Source organism: Balearica regulorum, chromosome 2, assembly GCF_011004875.1.
Source record: "Balearica regulorum gibbericeps isolate bBalReg1 chromosome 2, bBalReg1.pri, whole genome shotgun sequence".
Classification (NCBI taxonomy): Eukaryota; Metazoa; Chordata; class Aves; order Gruiformes; family Gruidae; genus Balearica; species Balearica regulorum.
Window position 1 is genome coordinate 162,716,261 of NC_046185.1, and position 19,492 is coordinate 162,735,752.

A 19,492-nucleotide genomic window follows, 5' to 3' on the forward strand; every position below is an offset into this window, starting at 1 on the left:
TGACGTAACCTGTCAAGAAACGGTCTGCTCTTTGACTTACTGCTGGAAGTCTGGTTGTGGATGGATGACCAGTTGCTTACCTAGCATTACCAAAGCAACGAGTTGTTGCTTTCCATGACTCATGAAAATGCACTGCAGGCTCTCTTAAGAATGGCTGAGATCATTTTTTGGCTGGGTTTGGGCATCTGGTTTCCTTAGCAAATAGCAGTGGGGGTGGAGGGAGGGGGATTTCCAAACTCTTTTCTTTGTATGTGTGATCTGGATTTTTGAGCTCTCCTAATAAAATACTTACTTCATTTGAAAAAGGGGGGTGGGGTGGGGGTGGGGGAAAAGACCTGTAACTTCCACATCTGTAGTTTTCGTAGCATGTCTCATTTAGTCATGTTTTGCTGTAAAAAGAGGAAAGGTACTAATAACATTAGAGCCTCATGCTGTATTTTTCCTCTTAAATATGCAAGAATAGAAACATTATGGGTGGTATTTTTCTTTTTAAGCAAATCCTTCTGGGGAAGGAGAAGGAGATGCAGGGAAAATTCTACAAACAAAACCATAATTGCATCCGGTTTTTTGGGGGGTAATAATGTTTGCTCAAATAGAAGACTGATTCTATAGCAATGCAGCAAGGCAGAGTATTAGCAAGAGGTTTTTTAGTGTTTGGTCAATCTGATATTTTTTTTTTTTAATTAAAAAACCCCACAAAATTTATTTATTTATTTGTAGATTCTCAATTCACTTTCTGGTTTTGTCTGCTCAGTCTAAAGGCAGCAGCATTTCCATCCCTGAGGACTAAGCGCTGCAAGACGAGCATTAACCGGAGGAGAATCAGAGCGGCGATAGCTGTGCGATAACTTCGGATTGCAGGAGGTCTCCAGGTGTTTTGCAACCTCTGTAACCAGATTGCAGCAGCCTCTGCCGTATCTTTTCCAAGTCTGGCTACCCTTCGTGGGCACCTGAGAGCGGGCAGAGAGAAGGTAGGGGAAATCCTCGCTAGGCAGAAGGTATAGAAGGTTGGAATAGGCAGATACACGGAGCGGTGGGTTTACCGTGCCCGTGCTTTGCAGGTGGTGGAAAGAGCGAGGGTTAGGCTTGTTAAACACTGTATGCAGCAATGTTAGCTGAGTTCAGGAATTTATTAGATGCGGCCCGACCTCTCGTGCTGTGCACGTTCTCTGCCAGTGCTTGGCTGTGGTGAAATTCCCCAGCTGGGACGGGCAGAAACGCGGCCCGCTGTGCCACGGGAAGGGGTTAGGGCTGCCCGAGGGCTGCGGAGGGGCAGCGGCTCTGTCCTGGGAACAGCAGGAACACAGAAGTAATGGTCCGGCTGTTGGCCAGGGGTGAGCGGGAACAATGTGACTGAACAGGTTTGTGCTCACTTCCTTGTAATCTCAAAGATGAGATAATACAAAACCCCAGAAAGTTTGCCAGCAAGAGCAGCGAGGCTTCCTTTTTCTGCCCCTGTGCGTGTCCTGCAAGGCAGGAACAGCTGACTTGCTATCGTGTCTGCCTGCACAGCTGACAAAAAGCAAATCCTTCTTGCTCGAGGAATGCACAGATGAGCTCAAGTCGGGGCGATGGGTGCTACCCCCTTGGGCTTGGCTCTGGGCTTGCTGCCTGGGCAAGCACCCGGCACCCAAAGCTGCTGTGCCCACCACAATTTCTCAGGTCCTTCCTGTTCTCTTCCTCTGAATTTCTCTGCATCTTAGTTAGCTTTGGGCAGAGTGGGTAAAGACCACTGATTTAATCAGAAGTGTAGTGTTTACCCCCTTTTTCCATGGATATAACGTATTCGATGCATAGCATAGCACACCTCAGATCCAAATCTTCTAGATCTTAATAGTTTTCTTCCATGCAAAAAAAAGGAAATAAACGTGACCTGCAGTCTTCCCCTCTTCGTGGTGGTTGTGCATGTTTGAATGCCTGGCCAACGTTTATTACTCTCAAGTGGTGGCCAGCTGCAGCCCTGTAGTGCCGTGGTGGCTAGCACAGTGGGCTGAAGCCCTGTCCCAGGGCTCGGCACCAGCACACCAGCCCTAAGAGCCAACAAAGGCTTTTTCAGAAGGTCAAGTCCTTATTTACACACTAGTTATTACCATGAGGTGTTTCTGCTGGACAAGACCCCCCCAGCGGCTGTAAATCCGGTAGTTTCGGTGAGCAGAGGATGCCAGCAGATGAGCTGACGTAGATGTCATCCAGGGCTTTACTCGGCTTGATGCAGGATAAAATAAGTGGAAGCAAAATTTGGAAAGCTGTTCTTTATACAGTTCTGCTGTATTATTAATTTATTTTTTAAACTGTTGTGCCTTCACATCTTCCCCCAATGCGTAATGCTCTTTTGACTAGGGAGGTCAGCATCAGGGTAGCTCAAAGGGGCTGCCAGGTTTCTAGGCAGGTGTTGCTATGAAAGCTGCATTTTCTCATCTGTGACTTAGATGGGGATGTTGTCCCCCCCCCCCCCATCCCAAATTAAGCCATTACCCACCCAGTCTAAGTTTTCCAGTGTATAGTATTGTGGGAAAAGAATCTTGGAGCATATTCTTTCCTCCAAAAAATTGATTATTAAGTGTAAAATAGTGATTTTTTTGAAATTTTTTTCTATTTTTGTGTTTGAGCATTTCAAACTTCTTCAACTTTTGACATCTACACATACTTCTTTTTTAAAAAAAAAAAAAAAAAAAGGAAGTGTGGATTCTGATGTAATCATGTGACTCCAGGAACCGGGTACTGATGAAAAACACTGAATCCTATGAGAATTGGCAATGCTCAGGGTCATCCCATGGTCCGCCAGCTGAACTAGAAAATGAAGCAAAACCTTCTATTCCTAACTCCCTTTCCAGTGTTGCTTCCCCATCCCTTGGTGTCTGTCTTGTTGCAAGAGATCCAGATTGCGTGGCTTTTGGGTTTTTTATGGTGTGGTGTGGGGTTTTTTTATAATTTATATGGTAAAAGGGTTTTTTCTTCGCGTGGTGAAGTTTGCAGATCTGAGATTCTGAGGCTCTCAATTGCTCTTTGTGTGTGAGGATGGTCTCTTGTAGAAACCTTGCGCGTTGGTGCCTGCTTTGCTGGAACACATTTTGTGGAGATGCTGGAGTAATGCAGCTGCCGGAGCTTTCTCTGCGTGACTGCACTTCTTTTGCATTTTAAAACTAAGAAGGGGCCTTGTTGCTGCTAGTGGCATGAATCAATGCCAATGCAAATTGCAATGTAAGCTTTCAATACTTAAGGGGGCTTATAAGAAAGATGGGGCAGACGTTTTAGTAGGGCCTGTAGTGATAGGACAAGGGGTGATGGTTTTAAACTAAAAGAGGGTGAATTCAGACTAGGTATAAGGAAGAAATTTTTTATGATGAGGCTGGTGAAACACTGGAACAGGTTGTCCAGAGAGTTGTAGATGCCCCATCTCTGGAAACATTCAAGGTCAGGTTGGATGGGGCTCTGAGCAACCTGATCTGGTTGGAGATACTGCTCTTATTGCAGGAGGGTTGGACCAGATGACCTTCAAAGGTCCCTTCCAACCCAAACTATACTATTCTATTCTGTACTATGTAAGCTGCATTGGATTCTCTTCTCCCCAAACCCTTTGGTTTCTTGCATTTCTCTTTCTGAGGTGGTTGGGGTTTTTTTGAGCTGTTTTCTGACAGTCTGTTGCAGGAGGCTTGACCTGGCTGGTGGTTGGAGGGATGTTTGTTGTCTGTTCTCTTACCAACCTGCTTTCTGCAAAAGTAAATTGAGTGTCTCTCCATGTTGGACAGGATCAGGCTTGAATGCTCAGAGAAGCGCAAGTACTACAATAATACAGAAATGAGGTTCCTGCGCTGCTTGTGGCTGCTGGGACAGGAATTAGGGGACTTGCTTGGTTGCCTCGGAGCTTACTGAAGCCGAAAGCCAGGCAAATGCAAGTCCTCCTTTGCTTAACTCTCCTTGGGTAAGTCTGTTAGCGTCAGTGAAATAACGGCCGGAAAACGTAATGTCTTCAGAGGGCAACGTTCTCCCAATATAAGCAGGCAAGCAAAGCCAGCATGCTTCTTTACAACGTGGGAGATATTTATCTTGTGACTAAGCATAAAAGTTGAGATGGAAAAGGTCCTATTAGATCATCTCATCCACCTCCCTGCTGGCATGCAATTTTTCTCCCTGGTGTATATTTATTAATAAGCTGTTGGGCAGACAACTGGGGTAGTTTACTATGGAAGAGTAGCAGCCAGCCTGTGCAGGTGAGGGACTCTAAATGCGCGTGACTTGACTTGCACATGCACAAGTTTCTTGCAGCAATAGGATTTTGTAGTAAAAGGGCCAAAAGCTCCAGACTGGACATTTTTTTACTCGAGGCTGGACATTCTTTGCATGCTTGGAGCCTTCCCGTTGACTTGCTTGGACTCAGTTTATGCAGGCATCAGCTTGTCTTTTTTTAACGTTCTAGGAATAAGCTAATTTTACTTTATGATGGAGTAGGTGGCTTGAAAACTACTAATAATAAGGGGGGAAAAAAATTTAGGAGCCTTTTGGTAAGGAGAGGTCAGCCAGCCAGACATCTGCACAGCTGGCCTGGGCTCCGTTGGCCATGATCTGTGACGGTGGTGTGTGAAGACTCCCGCAGGAGACATCAGAAAGGTGCAGGTGGAAATGTTATTGCTATGACAAACAGATCAGTGCTGGAGTTTCAGGCCTCAGCTTGGGGACCATCAACACTACTTCATTTATTACTCCTCAGTAACCATAGCACTGCCTCAAGCATATGTACTTTTTTTTTTTATTTATTTCACACCCCGTGATTTCATTTGCAGCTCAGAGCACTTAGCATCTCCCAAACTGAAATCGCTGAGTGTTGAGTATAAAGGGAACAGATTCTGTCCTTAACTAATTCAGGGAAGAACTAGAGCATTTGCTGAGCAGAGGCAAGGGATAGGATCAGAAATTTCATATCTAGGCATGTGCTGAACTGCCTTCTCATGTTGAGACTGTGCTGGCTTTTGCATTTAGGGTCACTCCACTGGCGTGTCGTCTTCTGAACACCAGCGTGAGATCAATATTTAGGATTAGAGACCTGGACCATTCTGTGGTGCAGGTGAGTAACCAAGCCTGCTCTGCCACCAGTGAGATGTTTTTGCTAGTGATGGCACTGTGTAGAGCCCCTGGGGCTGTGCTGTGGCCTGATGATCTGTTTCCTGACACTACGGTGCATTTTGTGCAGTTTTCTGGAGGTTTTATGGGATATCTCTTGGCTAAGCGATTGCCCTGTTGAATCAGGAGAAGCTATCCCCTAGATGTGTGGAGGGTAGGGGCTGGGTGTTTCATGCTACAGACTGTGTCCCTGGCACCAATGGTCTTTCTCTTGGCATGTGCTGTGGAAGTGACAGTATCGCAGATGACGTTTTCCAGGAAAACTTCCAACACTTGTAAATGAGCTCTGTGAGATGGTCTTTGCCTCCCTTCCCTCAACCAGACATCTTCTAGGGGGGAGGGAGTTGGAGTAGGGCACAGTGCATGCAAGCAGCAAATCTGCCTTATTTAATTTAGAGAGAACTTGGTCTAAAGATGTAAAAAGCAGTTGCAAATGCTGTCTGGACACCGCCTCTTCACATCAATTAGTGGCATTAAACACTCAGCAGGGAGGATTAATTAGAAAACTAAAATCTTTCCATCGTGACAGCCTTCTGGTTTCCATTGAAATGCAGCTGAAGAACTGGAAAGGCTTCTGTATTTTGTTTTGATATGCAGGCATATGTTTCTTTCCATCTTGGAAATTAATTCTGTCTGTCTGTAAATGGGGCCGTGGGAATCAATATTGAGTTGAACTGTATTTCTCCAGAGCTTTCTTCTAAAAGTAGTTGACTGTTTCCCCACTGTGGGGAAGTGACCTGATTTTGGAGCAGCTGAGCAAGTGCTGCTCTGATGGTCTTTCAGTTCGGAGGTGTTGTGCGGCTGCCTTGACAGTTCAGGGTTGGTCCACGGTCTCTTGTGGGTGATGGGCTTCTCTCTTCTGAAGTTTTTCAAGTCAGACTTCCTCTGAGATGGCCAAGAAGACCCATAGCCTTCTGCTGCCTGTGACTTTCTATTGCACCACAGCAGGCTGGACACTGCAGGAAAGGAAATTACTCATTGCTCTACCTCCCTTTCAGACTGCTCTTGGCCTTGGTGAGCTGTCATGCTCAGCCTTACGCTCTGCAATGCCCTAAGCTGGATTTAGAGGCAAGATCTGCCTTTTCATCAGTTTCCTCATCTTTTCTTCCCTCCATCGGGCCTGGGGAATGAAGGAGTGCAGGCACAGCAGCCTCGATCTGCTGCCTTGCACTGGGGGAGCAGGTCACTGTTGCCTGATGACTGTGGGTGGCACAGTTTGGCTGACTTGAGATTGCTTCTTCTTTGGAAGAAGCTGCCTCTTGTGTGCTGCAGCAAGCGACCACCTGTGTGTGGGCTCTGCAGAGCCACAACTATGTGAAAATTGGATGGTGATGGGCCAGGAGGAGAGGTAGGGCAGATCCAGGAGGCCCTGAGTGGTTTGAGCTTCAGTCAATACATGTGCTCTACAGACCTGTTAGGTTGTCTGAGTGTGGCTGTGTGCTGACTAGTCTGGTTCCTGCATTGCTGATGGCTCATTTTTTACTGTGTTTAGTCACACACAAAGGCAAGTGTACTTGAGTTCATGTGATACTGCAAGTCAAGAGGACAAGGAGAACAAAACCCCTGTGAAAGCTGAGCCATGTGTTTCTGTTTCATAACCCCACCACCACCCCACCAATGGCACGTGCAAGCCAGCAGCTTGTGGAGACAGTGGTGTCCTGGGGCTGTGCAGAAACCTGGTCCTTCTGCCCAAAACTACAAGATATCTTTTAATCTTCACTTGCCACTTAGCGCTTGCTGAGCTTGGCTTCCTCCCCCTGGTCTAATCTTGATCCAGAATTGCACAGCAGAAGTGGTGTGCACAAAAAAGGACCTTGCAAATTCTGTGGTGGCTCGTGGGGGCTGATCCTCAGGTCCTGGTCTCCCCATGTGCTGTGGGGCTCATGCTTCTTGCCCATGAGGAAGGAGCAAAATAACCAGGTAGCTGCTGAGAGAGCAGAAAGTGGTCAATTAGTCCTCATCCCTTGGCTTCACAGTCGATTGGAAAGTTGTGTTGTGATCAATCAAATCTAGATGGGCTGTGGCTCGTTAAAGAGGAAGCTGTGCGGTGGGATGGCTGTGAGAAGGACTATTGATTGCAGCTGGTTGAGGGTGAATGGTGATATACAAAGGCTGGTAGGACAACTTGGAAATACAGGTGTTATCCTGTATGTTGTCAGCAGGATGTTCCAAGTGAGATAAAGTGGGTCAGCTAGAAGGTGGGATGGGCGTGAGAGATGGCACAGTGGCTCAAAAGCCCTGATACTGCCATGAGGTCTTGCTGCCCACTTAGGGGATGGGATGGATCTCCAACCTTCCCAGTTCAAAGCGTGATTACTTAGTCTTAGCCTCCCCATTAGAGCGTGTTGGACCAGTCATAAAGTTTGTAATGCTTTTGATACTCTTAGAGGTCAAAGCTACAGGGACAAGGTTGGTTCCTGCCTACCATTATCCTCGAGGAGAACTGGGTGTCCCAGTCCCCGGTGCAGAAGCCAGCTCTCAGGCCAGGTTCTCCATTGCACAACACTGGGTTTGCAGCTCTTTGGCATAAAGCTTTGTTCACGGAGACTCTTCATTTCTGATGCCGAATCAGATCTGGAGCAGATTGATGCTGTGCAGGAAAGATTTTGCTTTGAGACAAATGCTTTTCTGAGGGCATATTTCATCTGAAGGTTTTAGTGTCTATTCCTCCTTTCTGGTTTCTGGTCCTTCTTCCTAATTTTTTTTCCCAGAGACATAGAAGAAAGAGACCTGAAGCCTCACTTTTCCAGATATTTTTTTGTTTTGTTTTCATTTCCCTCCCATGAAGTCTTCAATCATTTGAGGAGAAACACAAAACTAAGGTCATGAAAATCTGCAGGAGGAAGAAATTATAACACTCTTCTGCGTTGGCTTTTATCTTATACATAGAGATACACCTTCCCCTTTGCTGTGTTCACCTAGGGGGTATGTTTATTGAAATCAGAGGGTTTCTGTTGGTGTAACATACATCAGGGTTCCTCTCTGCTTTATAAATACACAGATAACTATCTGAGGACCAGATTTTTGCCTGTAAAAGGGGAAATGGTGCAGAACAGTGCTCTCCTCTAGCTGCAGACCTTCATCCTCAGCAGGCAGGGCTGCGCATTTGAATAATTATGGCTTGGCTGACTTCTGGGGAGATGAATGTACCAGGTTGCAGGAGATAAGGATCCTTTAGACTGTTACTGCAGTGCCTGATTTAAAAGTTTTCATTTAGGCACAGCATTTGAGGTGGGTTTTGGGGTGTAATCGGGGTGTCTGCAAATTGGCTGGGCTCTGCCAGCCCCTGGAGGAGGCAGTTCCTCTGGAACAAGTGCAGTTTCAGTAGAGATGCAGTTCTGCGCTGTGCAAACCTTGATGCGAGGAAAAAACCAAACAGGTGGGGACCACGTGTGTTCTCTGGAAATTTGCTTTGCTTGACTTGTCTGTTTTATATGTGCGTGTGTATATATATAAAAAAACCCCCCACAACCATTAACTCTGACCTGATGGGGCTGTGTTGTCTGATTTTTTTTTTTGCTGATAGAAGAGTCCTTTCTAATCCTTTTGATTGCTTCCTTGTTTTATGGGTTTCCAGGAGTTTGAGTTCTGTATGCAAAACCAAAGCTATTTTATATGCCAGTATAAATTACTGATTATTCCACTGAATTTGGTGAAAGGATTATTACTGTAAAGCAAGAAAAACTGGCTGAAAAAACCTTACTGGAGCATGCTGTCCGCAACATTTCATTTACAAAATCATTTGCGGGAAGAGGAAGGGTTGAGAGGAGAGAGGTTTTAAGATCTCTGTGACTGTTTTAAAGAGCTGCCATGGAAGTTAACAGCAGGAGTCTTGTGGGTTTTAGAACTCTTACTCTACTTGTGCTGGAATCAACAGAATGAATGGCTCAGGAGATTTTTAAATTTTTTTTAGAAGCAGCTATTGAATATAACTACATTTGCTGGGTCACTGACTAAAGGTGTCCTCCATCGTGCACGACGGCTCTTAAAGAAGCACAGATCTCTTCTCCCAGCAACATATGTTGTGCAAAAGATTCTCAAGCAGTTTTGAGGTGCCGTGCCCAAAAATGGGGAGGAGAAACCTCAACTGATGCATGTTCATGTAGAATTGCTTGTTGGGCTTAATGCGCTGTAGTTCACAGAGCGCTGGCTTGTTCCTTAAGTGACCTGTGGTGACGTGCATATATCACTGCTTCCTTAGCAGCCTGATCAGAGTCAGGAAAGATTTCTTCTTCTTCATCTTGGCTTGTGCAGTTTGTCCCTTGAGCCCACTTGGGAGAGTGGCGTTCCTCAGGGATCGGTACTGGGACTGGCACTGTTCAACACCTTTGTCGGCGACATGGCCAGTGGGATCGAGTGCACCCTCAGCAAGTTTGCCAACAACACCAAGCTGTGTGGTGTGGTCAACATGCTGGAGGGAAGGGATGCCATCCAGAGGGACCTGGACAAGCTCAAGAGGTGGGCCTGTGCGAACCGCATGAAGTTCAACAAAGCCAAGTGCAAGGTCCTGCACGTGTGTCAGGGCAATCCCAAGCACAAATACAGGCTGGGTGGAGAATGGATTGAGAGCAGCCCTGAGGAGAAGGACTTGGGGGTGTTGGTGGATGAGAAGCTCAACATGAGCCAGCAGTGTGCACTTGCAGCCCAGAAAGCCAACTGTGTCCTGGGCTGCATCAAAAGCAGCATGACCAGCAGGTCAAGGGAGGGGATTCTGCCCCTTTGCTCTCATGAGACCCCACCTGCAGTACTGCATCTGGCTCTGGGGTCCTCAGTACAAAGACAGGCATGGAGCTGTTGGAGTAAGTCCAGAGGAGGCCATGAAGATGATGAGAGGGCTGGAGCTCCTCTCCTGTGAAGACAGGCTGAGAGAGTTGGGCTTGTTCAGCCTGGAGAAGACAAGGCTCCAGGGAGACCTTATAGCACCTTCCAGTACCTAAAGGGGCCTACAGGAGAGCTGGAGAGGGACTGTTTACAAGGGCATGTGGTGATAGGACAAGGGGGACTGGGTTTAAGCTGAAGGAGGGTTGATTTAGATTAGATATTAGAAAGAAATTCTTCCCTGTGAGGGTGGTGAGGCACTGGAAGAGGTTGCCCAGAGAAGCTGTGGCTGCCCCCTCCCTGGCAGTGTTCAAGGCCAGGTTGGATGGGGCTTTGGGCAACGTGGGCTAGTGGAGGATGTCCTTGCCCATGGCAGGGGGGATGGAACTAGATGATATTTGAGGTACCTTCCAACCCAAACCAGTCTGTGATTCTGTGAGATACGCCTGCAAACCTGGCCCAGTTACACTTGTGTTTGCAAAAAGTCCCTCCCAGTTGCATGCTCATAAACAGAGATGCACAGTCTTAAATGGCTACTTATTGACTAACCCTGTGTGACGCATCCTCACCGGAGCAGAAAAATGCCATGAGAGTAGGGTCTTACATGTCTGAAGTGTCTCCAAAATTTATTCTTTTGTGTAGCCCCTAAATATGGATCCCATTTTCAGGGCAGCTCTACGTGTACTAGGTCAAATGTCCTATAGCATCTAGAACAAAACTATAAGAATGAGGCTGAGATGATCTGAGGAAACCTGTGATATTTTAACTACTCTTTCTTTGCACTTGAATCCATCTTTGCCAAGCCTGCAGGCTGTTTGAGCTATCAGCATGCATACGTTTGTTTTAACGATGAGAATACAATCTCACTTGCTTTGCTGTTGTTTTTAACACTACCCCAGCCCTGGCCTCTGAAGCTTTTTGAAAATAACATTTACAATAATATTTTTAACAGTTCCGTAGTATACAAAACTCCAGGGCCCTGGCAGGACTCCCGGAAACTTGCTGAAAGTTAATGTGGTCAACTCTTAAAAAGGAGAGATTTTTTCCATTTGACTCTTGCTTGTTAAACTCTCTGAGCCCAACATGTTGTTCCCTGCTGCTTGAAAAAACAAGGAAAGTCCCAATTTTAGCAATGCTAGTTTGAGTAGCTTTCCAGCTGAGCTGTATTTCAGGGGCAACTGTGGCTTATTATTTTTTTACGGTGGTGTGTCCCTACACCTTCAACCCAAAGTGTTAAGTGGTGCTCAGGCAGGAATAAGTAGGTGCTGCTTTCCCTGGAAGCCTGGGGATGATAAACTGCAGAGGGAGATGTCACTTGCAGTTGTGGCAAGACATCCTGACTTGGAGGCCAGGTTTTATGATGGATGCTGAGCCTCTGTGGGGTAAGGACAACCCTTTTTGGGCAGGTGATACTGTAAATCCCATTTCAATGCAATGGTAGACTGCTAGTGACTCCAGCTCTCAACGTTGGACTATACTCTTCCTGCTTTCCTAATCCTCATCTGAAGTCCTTCCCCCTAGTAAGTCTCTTCCAGTCACTTTTTTGTCTTCCCTCACATCCAGGGAAAAATTGCTCTTCTCCATCCATCCTCTCCTCCCCTGCTTTGCTTTAGTCAATGTAGATGCACCGAGGCTGCAGTCACGTCTAGCTGGGCAGTACTTTGCTGCTCATCTCCCTCAAACTCCGTCTTGCTTAATCCCTTCCCAGCCAGGAGTATGAAGAGAAAAAGGAAGAACTGGGATTAATTTTTAAAGTGGATAAATAATCTTACATATAGCTGTCACATGGATATTCATACTCTGCACTCATGTAACCATAACGAAGTTGAGCCACCTCGGCTGCAGAATTGAGTTCAGCTCAGTCAAATCGAAGCTGCTTTTATTCTAGATGAGAGCATCTATACTGGGCTTTCCTGCAGGTTAAGTAACCTCCAGCAGGTTCCTGAGCAGACAGGAGCAGCCCAAGTCTCTTGCGTGCATGACACAAACCTAGAATATGAGTATTGCATCGCCCCAACGTCCCTGGGAGCCAACGCTTTGATGAGCTCTTACTTTCATTGCTTGGTAGGAGGCGTTTGTGCTTGGCGAGGTTACCAGGGCGGTAGTTTGTAGATTGATGATGGAGATTTACAATAGATTTACAGTGGAGCCTGGTTCTGCTGGGTCTGGGAGAGCGGTGGAGTGTGAAGCAGTAGCCCAGTTTGGGATGCTCACTGGTTTGTGTTGTAAACTGCCAACACTTGAAGGCTCTGGTGAGGGAGCTTAGTGGGAGGAGAAGGGGGATGCTGCTTTGAAGTGCATTGGAGTAGAAAAAAGTTTTTTTTTCCTCCCCCCTTTCCCCTTCTGTTTTTTAAGGGAGATAATAAAAGAGCAGAATTTGTACTAGAAACAGGAATTTGTCCTTCTGTAACAGGAAGCTGCTGGTATGTGTTTTTGGGAAGCCACGGAAGTCACCAGTGTTTGCAGTCCAATTTGAAGGCTGGCTGTCCTCAGGATTGAAGAGATCTGCTAAAATAGAAAACCTTCTTTCTCTCGTGTGTCCGTGGAGATTTCCCATACTGCATGTGGAGGCTGGGTTGCTCACAAGAGCTGGGCAGTGGGGTGGTCTCTGGGACTTGCTATGGCAGAGATGATGGAGAAGAGCACGGGTCAGGGCTCTGCTGATGGAAAGGTCACATGTTTTTCCAGGGTTCATTTGCATGATATCTGTAGGTGTATGCTTTTGTAACTAGATATGGATTGTAAAGGTCTGGAAGATCTCCAAAAAGCCTTTAGAGAAGTCTGTTATACTGACGGGAGAGTTAACCTGGGCTAGCCCGGGAATTGAGGGTTAATCCAGGCTATCTGCATGTGTCCCTTGGTGCAAACTCTACACACAGCTTAATTGCTGGAAGTGTTGCATCAATTTTAAAAGCAAAAGCGGTGAAGATTTGGACTGTTTCCTGCTCTTGTTATAATCAGATGGAATTTTTACACTGCTTTTTGGTGGGGTTTTTTTCTGCTCTCTTGATCCACTTTTGCATAGACCGACCAGTTCCTTCTCAAGGCAGGCTTTAAACCTTTCCAAGCCTGTTAGTTACTTCCTTGCCTCCTCTTTTATCTTGAAAACGGACAGAGCAGAGTCCCTGGTGGCCATGGGCTCTTAAGCTAAATGGTGCTGTCCTGAGAGGAAGCTGCAGCAGCAAAAGGAACAACGTACCTCAGGGCACTCTCCGCCTCTGCTGCTTTCTTATCGCTTTCCCTTCCTGCTCGTCTCTCTCAAAATAGGCTTGATAAATATCCTCCTGCTCGCCAGCACCAAGGCGCCGAAGTTGCAGAAAATCATTTTAATCCACGTTTGCAGCCAGTCCTGTTTCACTTCAGATTTTTTTTTTATTGTGTTTAAATTGATTCGACTGACCTGGGAGATTTTCAAAGTGCCTTTTACTACTCCGTCTTCCCAATCTGTGATGCATAACGCTGTAGCATTCATCTCTGGCACACGCAGCTCTCGTTGACTTTGGGGCGATGTTGCCTGCAGTGACTGCAGGACAGGAATATCTTACTCTCTCCGTGCAAGTCTGAAGTACTTTAGATGCCTCTCCATTTACTTGTGCTACCACACAAGTTTATGGCCAAGAAATCTGTGTGCTTATCAGTCAACTAAAGTGGGCTGGTCTTTGCTGACCATTTCTATCATGCTGCTGCTTAAAAGGTGCCCATCTTGAGGTGGGTTATGCCTTTGTTCAGTCTAAAATGAAGTTTTCTGCTAGTGAGCAGGACTGACTCCAGCAGGTTCAGGTTTACACTCTAAGTTTCTCAATGAGCAAAAAAAATCCCTTTGCTGGGCACAGAGCATTGGCTAAATGCAGTATGCCAGGTAACTGAACCCTGTTCTGCATCAGTTTTGGGCAGATGAGTGGGCGGATGAGTGGCCGTTGACTGTAGAGACATCCCATTAGGGACGTATGGGGCATACGTTGCTGCCCAGACTCAGGTTTTTTTCCCGTGCGGCCAGAGGAAGGCTAGTCCAGCCTTGAGGAACCTTGGCTGGAATTTGGAAGACCTAAATTTAGGTTTCTGCTTTGGTACGGGCTGCCTCTGGGACCGATTTTCCATGTCCTGCTGTCAGTCTGTTCCCCAAGTGAGTGTTATCCCATAGAGATGCTGCAAAATGTAGTGCATTAAAGATGGTATTGCTTTAGGGTTGCATTAAATAATGTAAAAATGCATTAAAAGTGTAAGGTATTAAAGATGGTCTGCCCTTAACAAAAGGGCACCTGTGGCACAAACATAAGCTGGTTACTCCAAGATTTTAAACCCATAAAAGTACCAGGATTGCAGTGTGTTACTTTTGGGGTATGTAGAGGAGGGCAGACTCCTGGTCTCAATTCCTAACGAAATGATTCTCCTCTTTCCTCCAGCCCAGGTGATGGTGAGGAAATGCTTTGTGAAGGGTGGTCCTGTTCAGCCTCTGTCCCCACTGACATGTCAAAATTAATCTGTAAACTCTGTGTATGTTTGTTATTGCAGGGTGGATGCTTGAGAGTGGAGGATAAGGTACAAGTGCCTGGGACCGGTGGAATGGAGGCCTGATGTAGATGGAAAGATGGGTAAGAACTGGATTCCCCTGAAGCAATTAATTTTCTGCAGTCTGCTAATTTTGGTTGGGGCTACCAAGTATGACAGCAGAGTGGGAGACATTGCTAAGATGGTCTGGCTGAATATTACATTGCTTTCTAATTTTTTTTGTCTTCCAGTGCTGCCAAAATTGGACTAATTCTCTTTACATCAGTGTGATCTGATGGGTCATGTTCTAGGTGGAGTCTCTTCTCAAGTCTACCTTGTATTTATGGACAGAGCATCTTCATTCCCTGTATCTCTTCTTCCAAGGAATTTTCTGTTTCAAACAGAGCCTGAGTATATTGTTTTTCTAATTGGTGACCTGGGTTACCTGCACCTTCTCCCTCTTCTGCTGGAATCATAGAATGGTTTGGGTTGGAAGGGACCTCAAAGATCATCTAGTTCCAACCCCCTGCCATGGGCAGGGACACCCTCCACTAGCCCAGGTTGTCCAAAGCCTCATCCAACCTGGCCTTGAACACTTCCAGGGAGGGGGCAGCCACAGCTTCTCTGGGCAACCTCTGCCAGTGCCCCACCACCCTCACAGGGGAGAATTTCTTCCTTATATCTAGTCTAAATAGTTGTGTATCAGATGCTCTGTGGTGCTGAGGGAGACTTTTTTTTCAGTGGAAATTATTTATAGTTCTGGAGGTACACAAGGATCTTGATCTTATCTCTGCTGCTAAAGAAAACTTATGTCAGAAATTGGGATCACGTGGAAGTGCTGGTGTCTCTCAGTTTTAGCATGTGAATAATTAGATCGCTGGTGTTGTCTCACATGAGGAGGAGATGAGTGCGAGAGCCCCAGCCTCCTTCAGCTTCTCATGCTGTTGGCCATCAAACTTAGCATGTTACTCTTGCAAAATCATAACTTAGTTGCAGGAGAATGTCTGTGCTCTGCTGCTTTGCTTGTAACCTGTCACACAGGTGGACACAGCTGGAGGGATTGCCTGGTGTCTTCCTCTTCCTCCTAAAGGGCTTTGCAGGAGACAGATACCTTACTGACAGCAACACTGCTGGGTTTGGGATTCAGCTGGCATTTTGTGTGTTTATGAGCATGGCAAAGTATGAGAAAGCTCTTAGCAGAATGAATCTTGACCACAAAAACAATTCCAAAGTGGTCTACAAGCCATTTTGCCAGCCAGTAGCACTTCCAGTAACTGTAGGGGTTTCTGCTCCTTTTCTTTGATTTTGCTGAAAAGAGAAGGCTCGGCAGATTGACGAACGAGGCCAGATTCTACTTCACATGGGTGTTGGTGCTCGATTAGCATGTGGAGCTAATCGATCCTGTTTCCTTCACCAGAAGAGGAGCCTGAAATCATCTTCCGAAATGGCTTCCTGACCTGGTGACCCAAGAAAGGGGAAGATATCTCAGAGGAGTCCTGGTTGAAGATGAGCACGTTTAATTTTGCAGCATTTACACAAATTCATCCGAGACTTTTTAGGGCTGGTTGCAATGGTGTTTTAAAAATACAAAAGAAGGTAGAGGGGAATACCAGTAAATTTAGGGATTGTCCTTGCAAACTTGGTAGACAAGTGATGCAGTTTGGTAGTGGTTTGAATTTAAAAAATGAAAAATGTGAAGCCATTGCCTCACTTTAACAGTTTGTCCTTCCCCTTGGAGAAAGGAGAAAAGCAGTATTTACTCCATCACAGAATCATTTAGGTTGGAAAAGACCTTTAAGATCATCAAGTCCAACCATTAACCCAGCACTGCCAAGGCCACCACTAAACCATGTCCCTAAGCACCACATCTGCACATCTTTTAAATACCTGCAGGGGTGGTGACTCAAACCACTTCCCTGGGCAGCCTGTTCCACTGCCTGACCACTCCTTTGCTGAAGAAATTTTCCCGAGTATCCACTCTAAACCTCCCCTGGCACAACTTGAGGCCATTTCTTCTTGTCCTATCACTTGTTACTTGGGAGAAGAGACCAACACCCACCTGGCTACAACCTCCTTTCAGGCAGCTGTAGAGAGTGATCAGGTCTCCCCTCAGCCTCCTCTTCTCCAGGCTGAACAACCCCAGGTCACTCAGCCACTCCTCATGAAGCTTGTGCTCTAGACCCTTCACCAGCTCTGTTGCCCTTCTTTGGACACACTCCAGCACCTCAATGTCTGTCTTGTAATGAGGGGCCCAAAACTGAGCACAGAACTCGAGGTGCAGCCTCACCAGTGCTGAGTACAGGGGGACGATCACTGCCCCATTGCTTAATCCCTTAGAGTTTTTGCTCTTTCTCTATTACCTAGAAGAGAGATTTTATGAGGAGAGGACTCGTTTAAAGCCAAGTGTTTAAAAAAAAAAAAAAAAGGGGGGGGGGGGGCTGGACATGAGAAAGTCCAGACCTGCTTCTTCAACATAAAGAATGACAAATTTCAGTTTAAAATCCCTCGTGAAAAACCCCAAAATTTTTTAGAAACATTTTCACTTTGAAGGCAAAAGCACTCCTTCGTCAATGCAATATTTTAAATTTTTTTTTAAGAAGGAAGGTTCAGACTTGCTCAGAGCACCAGTAGGGAATGAGTTACTGGCTCCAGTCCAGTTCTCAGCAGATGGTCAATTTGATGACTTAGAGAGTGCTGTTGGTGCAAACTGCTCAAGGTGCCTTCACACTGTCATCTGTAAATGTTATAGAGATACACTGGGGAAAGCAGTAATTGCAGGAATACTGTAGTGAAGAGAGCACGCTTTCACAATACACTGTTTTTTGGGAAGGCAAGCTGAATTGGTAGGAGTCTTCTGCAGATTTCATAGAATCACAGAACGGTTTGGGTTGGAAGGGACCTTAAAGCCCATCTAGTTCCAACCCCCTGCCACGGGCAGGGACACCCTCCACTAGCCCAGGTTGCCCAAAGCCCCATCCAGCCTGGCCTTGAACACTGCCAGGGATGGGGCATCCACAGCTTCTCTGGGCAACCTGTTCCAGTGCCTCACCACGCTCACAGGGAAGAATTTCTTCCTAATATCTAATGTACATCTACCCTTCTTCAGCCTAATTTGCAGTTCTACTTAGAATTGCATGTGGGTGGAAGGTGCTGTGCATTTTCCTTTCCTGAGATGTCATTGCTTGGAGCTTTTCACAGCATCAATGGCTGTGTAAGGACTGGTTAGATCTGCCAGGCTGCATTCAGAAAGGATCATGGTGCGGTCCTGAGTCTGGTCTCTGGCTTGACTGTTGGGGCAAGACAGATGAAGTGATGTGTATTTTGATCAGTGTGACTGAGTGGTGTTTGTTAGTTAAAGGATCATTGCAACAGCTTTGCTGACGCACAGAAAATTAGGCTGAATTTTGAGGTTTAATTAGTTTCACTTCTCCCTCTCTTTTTATGTTTCTTCTACATGTTGGGATGGGAGACAGCAGGGAATTTGCAGTCATGTCATTAATTTCCTTGTGGTGGACCACAGAGGAGGTGTGTTGAAGTGATCTCTGAAGGTCTGTTCCAGGTCTACCTCTTTTCCTAGGATCCTACTTATAGTCTGCCCAGTGTCTCAGAGTTCAGCATAAGACTGTTCACTCCTGGATGTGTTCTAGGGAAGCTGCGTGACCTTGTGTGGAGACCACAAGATGGGAACTGGGGACTTCTGGCATCTCTGTGTGCTGTACCTCTGACAGAGCAGTTTGGTTGTGTCATGCAGTGCTGTGGTGCTTGGACTAGCTCTCTGCAGCCATGGCATCCCAGCGCTGTAGGTAGGTTGCTCTGCTGTTGCTGGTCCAAGACAGTATCTTTACATGTGCCAGCTTGGGGCCAGCCTAAGCAGAGGTGGTCTTATGATGTGTAAACATGGCCATGATCATGTCACTTAATGCTTATTTATTCTCTTAATGCTGTTTGTGAAGGACTTGGACATATCTCTGCAGGATAGAGGGCTTAATTTTGGAGGGAAGGGCAGCTGGATACAACACAGGATCTCAGGACAGAATTGTTCTGGCTTTTCTTCATGCTTTGGTCTTTGGTAAATCACTTGGACTCCCATTTAGCGTTGTCCTGGGACACTTTACTCCAGACATGTAACAGTTGTATTTGTACTGAAGCATTAGACTTTCTTTGTACGGAAAAGGAAGGTGGTGGCAATAGTGGGGTGGTTTGTAGGTGGAAATGATGTTGGAAGGACTTAATGATTTCTGGGGGGAGAGATGTGGCCATGCTGTTGGTGTTCAGTCACTACTTCAGAAGCTGACCACATGTTTCCTGAGTGGGTCAGGTCTTGGGTATGGAGGTGAAGTGGGGTAGGATGATTGAGCATGGGTCTGAGACATCTTCAGGAAGGCTGATCCCCTGCACGCCTTGCTGGACACTGACTGATCATCCAGAACGGTGCCGCAGCCTTGAAGTGGTTATCTGCTGTCAGTTGGGAACTGTAATTCCTGCTGGTTGGAAGAATAATCAACTCCTTTTTAGCATGGTTATTTGGTTGCCATTCTTTTCAGGCCTCCAAGAGTCCAAGCGACACGTGCCTCTGTGTCCTAAAGCAGGGTGTCTCACCTCTCACTCCTGGCACAGAGCAATTTCTCAAGCTCACGGTCCATTTCTATCTGCCACCTCTCCGCAAGGGTCCAAGACCTCTTTATAATTTGATCAAAATGTAGCTGGGCACCAGCAAGTGCCTGTGATGCTTCTAAAAGATGCCCATGTCTCCAGTGGACAGCACAATGAAAGGACTATGGTCAATGGTGGCTAAAAATTGCTGTGTTTAAAATTGCTGTGTTTAAACACAATATCACAGTAAAAGTATTCTTAAAAAACCCAAACCTGCGGAAGTTGGTATAAAAGGCACCAGCATGTTTGTTTTAAAGGTGATTTGAATATTCTTAATTCTGGTTATGAAATGGTCTGTGCGCGCATGTGTTTCTGGTGATAAAAACTTCAGGAGCGCATATCTATTCTGTTCAGCGTGCGTACGTATAATTCAAAGGTTCAGGTCTTTAGTACTTTTCTGGGGGGAGTGTGACTC

General features: G+C 46.2%; 1 protein-coding gene across 4 annotated transcripts in view; it reads left to right on the top strand.

Moving 5' to 3' along the window:
• The window catches only part of LOC104632129 (mitogen-activated protein kinase kinase kinase 3), an 82,593-nt gene that overhangs the window by 8,635 nt on the left and 54,466 nt on the right, over positions 1-19,492 (top strand). For 3 of the 4 annotated variants that reach the window (XM_075746754.1, XM_075746756.1, XM_075746755.1), the window contains exon 2: positions 14,449-14,528. The exons of the other annotated variant lie outside the window; for it this stretch is intronic. In XM_075746754.1, the coding sequence (XP_075602869.1) occupies positions 14,525-14,528 (4 nt within the window). In that variant the 5' untranslated portion in view covers positions 14,449-14,524. The remainder of the gene's footprint in view (positions 1-14,448; positions 14,529-19,492) is intronic. 4 annotated transcript variants of the gene reach the window in all.